Source organism: Oenanthe melanoleuca, chromosome 15 (assembly GCF_029582105.1).
Source record: "Oenanthe melanoleuca isolate GR-GAL-2019-014 chromosome 15, OMel1.0, whole genome shotgun sequence".
Lineage (NCBI taxonomy): Eukaryota > Metazoa > Chordata > Aves > Passeriformes > Muscicapidae > Oenanthe > Oenanthe melanoleuca.
The window spans coordinates 8,261,122-8,268,973 of record NC_079349.1 but is presented as its reverse complement, the minus strand read 5'-3'; the positions used below and the strand labels follow the sequence as shown (position 1 = coordinate 8,268,973).

Below are 7,852 nucleotides of genomic sequence, written 5' to 3'. Positions count from 1 at the left end.
GCCGGCGCCGTTCCGCACAACATGGCGTCCGCGGCGGTGGCGGCGGCAGCGGCGGCTGCGGCCACGGCGGCCACGGCGGCGGCGGCCGGGACTGCGGCCGCCACGGCCGGGACCGCCGCGGCTCCCTCCGCGGGCCCTACGGGGCGCGGGACCAGCGCGGCCACCGCGCGCGGCTTTTACTTCAACACGGTGCTGTCACTGGCGCGGTCGCTGGCGGTGCAGAACCCAGCGCCTCTGGAGAAGGTGAGGGGTGTTTGTGGGGAGCGATCCTCACGCGCGGGGCCGCGTGTGTGCAGGTGCGGGGCTGTCACGCGTGGAAGCCGCGTGTGGTGGGGGGGGCCGTGCCGCAGGAGGGGTGGCCCCTGTGTGCCCAGGACTCGCCAGCAGCCCGCTCGGCGCCGTTCGTGACCCCTCCTGTGCCATGTGAGGGGTGTCCGCTCCCCAAGGGCCGCCCCCTTGGCGCTGTCACGCGTGGGAAGCGGGTTGGGGGCAGCGAGCGTGCCCGCGGGCCGCGGCTGTGCCGGGACGGGGCAGTCTGTGGGCTCTGAGGGGCTTCTGTCACCCCAGCCTCGTCCTTCCCTGCGATCGGTGCAGCTGGGCCTCAGGGATGCTCGTGTGCACCAGCTTGACCCAAAAATTCGGGTCGGCAGCGCACCCTCGGGGCAAGGAGCTGCATCTTGCTGCGTGTCCCCCAAGTCTGTAGAATATGGTCTTGTGGGAGTATTAGTCTCAACCTAATTAGGGCTTGTTGCTTTCCTCCTCGTATCTGGTTAAATCCACGCGCCGCAGTCAGTGCCGAGTGCAGTGTGGGTGAGGTGAAGCTGTGCTGAAGGGAGAGCCCCGGGATCCTGTCCGGGCAGTGCCCCGAGGGGCGGCCCTGCTCCCGGTCCGGGCGCTGTGCTGCTGCCCGCAGCAGGGATGGACAGCCCGGTGTGCCGGGTCTGGGCACCAAGTGACAGCGTGTCCAAATTGCACCAGATATAATCGTGACTAAACAGCTGAAAAAAGCACTGCTCTGTGCTGATGAAAACTGTACTACTTGTCCTGGGCCAGCTGTTTCAGCCTTGTTTCTTATTTCTTGTTCTGGAAATGCACCATTAGTGTGACAGCCAATGGTGAATAATTTTTCTACGGCCCTGCTGTTGGTTCACAAATATCCAGGGATTTTATTTTCTTTTCCATTTTGACAGAATACAGTAGTTCAATGATAGTAACAGTTCATATCTAGCTCAGTTTGCTCACTCATGTTATTACAAACATAACTTGATGTGGAGCATATGTATCAGCAGTCATTTTCCAAAGTTCATGTTTCCTCTGCTGTATCTTATGCTAAGCAAGAGGATTATCTGTGTAATTAGGAGGTCTGGGAGTTGAAGGACCAGAATCTTGAATTCCACCGAGCATCCAGTCAATTCTTTTAATCCTCTAGGGAGGTTGTTTCTTACTTTAGAAATTTCAAGGTGGGATGTTCAGAAAGTTATCTAAATAGGAAGTGACTTGACATTCAAACATTTGTAAGTCAAACAGTTGTTTATTATGAAGGCCATTTTTAGACAGTATTTATTAACATCAAGGACATTTATAAAATCACAAATGTTGCATTTTCCCATTTCTTAGCAATTCCATGGAAGTTTGGAATAGTGTGTTTGTTAAGTATGGGGAGAAGTAATAGGTAAGTAGTGAAAAAGAAATAGTTCTGAAAATTTAATCTGTTATGTTGAAAGGATTTGAGCAGGAGTCATATGCAGGTTGGTAACAGCTAATTGTTCAGTACTGTGTATGTAGAAGGCATTGGTGCAGCTGTTTACAGAAATTGAATAAACATAAGAAAAGTGCTTGCTGCACATTTCCTGCACATCTAAAAGTGAGGTAGTGAAACAAAGGCTTTATCATACTTTAGCACTTTGGTGAAATGTTGAAGAAAGCCTTTATTTAAATCAACCCATGTTGTGGAAAAAATGTTTGACAGCTACCTGAGAATTTTCTGTCTTTTTCTGGTTTCTGTCATTAATCTCTTTCCTTGCCTATGGATGTTCTCAGTGAGATTGATGACTGAAGGAGGGTAACGTGGCTAAATGTATTCCAGAAGATGGAGAGACCTGTGTGCACTTCAAACAAGCTTCAATTTGGTTTTCAGTCTTGTTCCACTGTTCTTTCCCTCTGCTGTTTTTCAGGTACAAAAGCTGCTTTGTATGTGTCCAGTGGATTTCCACGGGATTTTCCAGTTGGATGAACGTCGCAGGGATGCTGTTATTGCTTTAGGAATCTTCTTAATTGAATCTGACCTTCAGGTATTTTTCCCACTTAGGTTACATATTAACCTTCAAAGATCTTGGATTAATTCAAATTTAGTTGTTCAATGAATGAAAAGTTGGTATTTGTTCTTCATAAAAGTAGATAAAAAGATTAGAGATAAGGGATGGATGAAGTCAGGAGAGCAAGGAAATACTGATAAGTGTGATAGGCAGTAGTCATGGCACTGCCATAGCCAAACTGCTGCTGTGTTTTCTGGTCATCATGGCTTAGACAGAGAAAGGAAAGAGTATTCTGGAGGACTTACTCAAACCAGATGTGTCATTGTGTATTCTTTCCCACATGCTCCTGACTGACAGGGATGCTTTGATGCACTCCTGAAGGCCAGGTCTGCAATGGGCCCTTTCATGCCAGGATAGACAGACAGGGCACACAGGCTGCATTGTACACAAGCATCCCTTCTGTGTCTGCCAGCAGGGCCAGCACAAGCTGGTTCTCTTTTCTTTGACTGCTGGGCCTGGTATTGTTCTGTGTAGAGGAAGGGAAGCATGGGCAGGACCAATGCTATTAGACCTCACTTTAAATTCTTTCATATTGCTAAGGTTTGCATCAGATCTGAATTGCCTCATGGTCAGTATCCATGTGCTGTGGTACTGCTTGCATGGATATTATTGATCTTGTTCTTTTTTCTTTCTGTATTTGTTTGGGTTTTTTTTTATAAGGCAGCTGTGCTGTGCTTTGATTTGCAGGCGAGGGAGCTGAAGCGTTACATGGATGTGATAAGTGACTTGCATAAGGCCAAGGGATGCATCAGATATACCGAATTGGCACTGGCACTCTGAATTTCTAGCTGTCCTAAAATTATTTTGGGAGCTTGGTGTCAATAAAATGTTTGGAATTAGGTATTGTTCTGGAATTTTTTTTCCAGCTTTTACAGAGAATGAACTGTTGCCTGGAGTGAAAGGCTTGGATTTAAGGCACTGAATTGGGTTACTTTCATTTTCTTGTTTTGAAATCAGTTTTGCAATAGTCAAGAAGCTTATGGAGTAATCATTAGAAGCAAGTTCTGTGTATGCTAATGTAATTTTACCATATCTCTAAAATATCTTGAGGTTACATGATTCAGCTTTTCTTCTCCATCCTAAATAGAATATTTTCTTCTTTAGCACAAGGATCATGTGGTTCCTTACCTTCTGCGGCTCCTGAAGGGTCTCCCCAAAGTCCAGTGGATAGAAGAAAGCAATGCACGGAAAGGCAGAGGTGATGTTAGGATTTTTTGATCTTTGTCCTGGAATGCCAGCCAGGAAATAGAAATAGCAAAGGTTGTTCAGGACATGGTTCAAGGGGAGGGGAGAAGTCCTGCTACATCCTTACTCAGCTCTTGGCTTGACAGCCTTTAATATTGATTTTCATTAGGAGCCAAAGGAAGTTGAATAGATCCCTGTTTTCCTGCTTGGCTGCTTTTTGATGAATTGCACTTTCCAAATAGTTCTGTCTTCAGTATATTTTGTTACTAAACTGGAGAAGATTATGTTGAAGTTAGAGTAGGAGAGTGAAACATGAGATTTGTATGCTCTACTTTCAGCTTTGATACTTAGTTGCTGTTTAAACTACTTCATTTTTTGCTTCCTTAATGCCTCTTAAAATTAAGATAAGAGTACTTTTATGTAGTATTATACAATTAAGGTTTATTTCCAATTAGTTGAAAGCCTGAGAAAGTTTTTTATTATTCAGATTTTTCTTTAAACATTTATGCTGAAATTATGATGGTTAGAGTGCTTCGAAATTTTGTATGTAATACTATTTTTGTCTACAGTCTGTCTCAGAACATTTTGATATTGGAGTCACTTATGTCTTCCTGCTTTATTATATATTGCTCTTTCTATGTTGGTTCTGTTTAACAAGGTTTAAGTGGCTGATTTTCACGCCATTACTTTGCAGGTTTGCTTCCAGTGGCGGAAAACTTCAGCTTCTGCTTAGTGACGTTGTTATCTGACGTGGCTTACAGGGATGGATCTCTTCGAGAGCAGGTGGAGTTTGTTTGTGCTGTTGTATTACCCAGTTCTCCAATGCTGCAATCCTTACAAATGTCTGGAGAAGAGCACAGCTGCTCCCTGTCAGCAAGGGGCTGATTGCTTTAGCATGTGCACTGGTGCATTAATTTGCTTGTGTTAATAGTCAAGTACCTAAAGGATATTCATAGGTCTGCAGTTACTTTTGGGTAGCTGTTGCTGAGCCCAGATTTTAGAATTACAATTTTGAAACTGATATTGGGAGGGCTGTAGTTTTGTTGTGTAGTGCTTGCAGCTCACTGCAGACTTTACAAGAGAAGCTCTGTGACCTGAGTGAGGGCAATGTAACCTTTTAGTCACAAAACATTAAGAAATCTTCACAGAGGTGCTTACAAGTTTCATTTGTTACAATGATATAGTGTAAGATAATGATATCTCTTTACCAGAAGATATTTTTGTATGTCTGTCTTGATGACTTTAGATTTTGGATGCAGTCCTACAAGTAATGCAGTTCCTGTTGGGAATGTGCCAGACACCACAAATGCACGACAAAGGTAGTGATAAAATTGTTACTGTATTTGTAACTCCTGTCCTCTAAACTTCTCTTATGTTTGTTTGCTGATTATCAGGATCAATCCTGAAAAGTGAGTTTTGTCTTTCATGTTCCCTTACCACTTCTCTGTTCTGTTTGTTGCTGGCTGGAAAACAGGGAAGCAGAATTGTAGTAATTTGTGATGCATTAATGTTTTTTCCTCTGCTTGTACAAATCAGTTGTTGTAAAGCAGTTACAACTAAGCAACTGTTAATGTGCTGTGACACGTGTTTTCTTTTCCAGAATATTTATGCAAGTATGCAGTGCCCTGCCTGATAGGAATTTCTCGAGCCTTTGGTCGCTTCAGCAATTCAGAGGAGGCTCTCCTTTCTAAGCTTTTTCCTAAAATTCCCCCACATTCCCTGAGAGTTCCAGAAGAGCTTGAAGGAATTCGCCGGCGATCCTTTAATGATTTCAGATCAATTCTTCCCAGTTCTCTGCTTACTGTTTGCCAGGAAGGAACACTGAAGAGGAAGGCTAGCAGTGTATCCAGCATCACACAGGTTTGTATGACTTGCTCTGTGTTGGAGTCAGTGCTGAGATGATTTCTTGGTCTCAGTGGAGTTAAGACTTAAGCCTGAATATGCAGAGAGTCTCTTAACACATTGTTAGACCAAATACAAATATCTTTATTGTGGTTCTACAACTGAGTTTCAAAATAGTTTTGTAGTTTCTGAATTACAGAGCAAGCAGTGACAGCTAAAGTAGCAACTGTTCTAGTAAGTCTTTACATGGAGCATTTGGCAAATCCCATTCCTTGTGTTATTATCACTAAGAGGCATTGTAATCTGTAAAATCAGGAAGCTGGCACTTAATGGCTGTTTTCACAAGAGGATACAAGAGCTCTTCCTGATTTCACCAGGAGCTGTGTATGTTCATTGCCATGGGGGAAGACTGGATTCAGCTGGTGATTTGAAGCTACAGATTGTTGCTGGCATAGTTTCATACAGTAGAGGAGTCATCATTCTCATCTCTTCCCTTTAATCAAAAGCACTGAACTGGCATTTTTAACTTCCTATTTTTGGCTGGAATTGAGCTGTTAGACTCAGCAATATGTAGTTCCTGTTAGTTTTGCTTGAAGCTGTGTTTCATTTTAGAGTGTACCATCTATTGCCTGACAGGTTTTTAAATGTTTTATAAATATTTTCTAAAATAGGGCTTTTGTGCAATGTTTCAGGTTAGTCCTGAACGTGGGTTTCCCCCTCCCAGCTCTCCTGGAGGACCTGCTGCAATTCATTACTTTGAAGGTAGATTACCTTAAGGAACAGTCTGTGATTTGGGGTTTTGTTGCTATTTATAGAAAATTTAAAACAAAAAAACCTTTTGACCTCTTTCTCTGCCTTTTAGAATTCTTTTAGGAATTCAGTGGCACATGCTGGCTAGGATTTTTTTTTTTTAATTGTGGTTTAAAGACAGTAGTAATTATTAACACCAGTAATTTCCTGGCTCAGTTATTTTTTACTTGTTTCTCGATTCCCTTACTGCTTGGCAGTGCCTAGTACTGAAGAACTTAATTCAACTAGGCCAAAAAGATTTCAGGAGATTAGACTGAGTAACTTTGAGGAACAAGAGTTAATATTGTGCTTCAGTAGAAAACTACATTGTTGATCTAGGGTCAAGAATTTTGAGGCATGTGGCACATTGTATAAATCCAAAACAGCTGCTCCATTTGGAGTGAGTGTGATGTGGGTCATTGTGGAAGACCCTGTAATTTGTTGAAGCGAGAAATACTAAAGGAGACACTGGAATCTTTGCTAATGTGCATTAGTTACTGTATCATGAAAGGCCAAAATCTGAGAAAGTTTCATTAATAACACAAACTCTTAACTACTGAGTTGTGGTAGAGCTCCCTCTGTGAGTTCTAAGTCAAAGCAGGGCTTAAAAATAAACTCTCCTTTATAAATCATGTGGATACAAGCTATTTTGGTGTCTCTGGTTTTGTTTGGCCCTTTCAGGTTTTTAACGGTTTGGGATTTCTCTGTTTCTGGGCCATTCTCCTCTCTCAAGCCCTGGCTTAAATTAATTTCTTCCACTTTACTTTCTTTTTCCTTCACAATGCTATTTCTAGAGGCATCTCTTCCTCAGTCATATAATGGGGTTGCAGGGTAATTCTTAAATTGCCATGTAGGAACAAACCTGTTTATCTTCTGTCTACTGTGTTGAGCCAATGTATTCTTCAATGTTGTGGTCTTCCTGGTTTGAATTTTAAAAAAATAAACAAACCCCAAAGGCTGCAGGTTAGAGAGGTACTATTGTAGTAGAGCAGAAATAATCTTAAATCTGTAGGTGAATAGTGGACAACTTTGTAAAATTTTTAAAATTATTTTAGTTGTCTCTCTGGTAGGGTTATGATTATTCCAGTCAGGATTTTATTCTCAGTACTAATTTCCACCAAATATTTCAGGTAGTCAACTTCTGTTGATATAGTTTGTGATAGTCTTGCCTTCTGAAGAAGATGAGTGGTGACCTTGGATTTTTTTCTGGCCAAGGCTAACACCTTAAAAAGAACTGAGGACTTTTTTGTTGTTGTTGTTGATAAATAGTCTTGCTTGAAAGCCTGTTAATCACAAGAACATTACTCTAGCACAGCCAGCTGAGCACTTCAGAAAAGCATGAGACGTAATTTCTCAAGAGGAGAGAGAACCAAGAGCAGTTTGCTGAGCAAGTTGTTTGCTTAATAGAGTGTTTGATTCTGAAAAATAATTTGATTCTCTTTGCTTTCAAATTGCTATGGTGATTTGGTGCCTATTCTAAGATGAACACTGTGCCATGTGTTCATTTCTTCTAATATAGGGGAAAACCTTGCAAGATAGTTTTGAATTGACCTGTTCTTTGCATCTCTGTGCTTCTGGTCTAAAGGCATTTACAAATGTTTTCAGGTAGTTGCACATCAGTAGTGTAGAAAAGTTTGTCAGAAGTATCTCTGACATGGGCACAAGTTACTTTAATGAATTCTCTGTTGTGATAGTAAAATTCTAATGACAATTGTAGCATA

At 42.2% G+C, this 7,852-nt stretch overlaps 1 protein-coding gene across 2 annotated transcripts in view; it reads left to right on the top strand.

Annotated features, from left to right (window-relative positions):
• The first annotated feature begins 21 nt into the window (after nucleotides 1–21).
• The window catches only part of PI4KA (phosphatidylinositol 4-kinase alpha), a 54,052-nt gene continuing 46,221 nt past the window's right edge, over nucleotides 22–7,852 (top strand). Inside the window, exons 1-7 of one of the 2 annotated variants that reach the window (XM_056504066.1) lie at nucleotides 22–243; nucleotides 2,175–2,291; nucleotides 3,420–3,513; nucleotides 4,195–4,283; nucleotides 4,747–4,819; nucleotides 5,101–5,360; nucleotides 6,035–6,104. In XM_056504066.1, the coding sequence (XP_056360041.1) occupies nucleotides 22–243; nucleotides 2,175–2,291; nucleotides 3,420–3,513; nucleotides 4,195–4,283; nucleotides 4,747–4,819; nucleotides 5,101–5,360; nucleotides 6,035–6,104 (925 nt within the window). The remainder of the gene's footprint in view (nucleotides 244–2,174; nucleotides 2,292–3,419; nucleotides 3,514–4,194; nucleotides 4,284–4,746; nucleotides 4,820–5,100; nucleotides 5,361–6,034; nucleotides 6,105–7,852) is intronic. The other variant, XM_056504068.1, reaches the window with a different exon arrangement.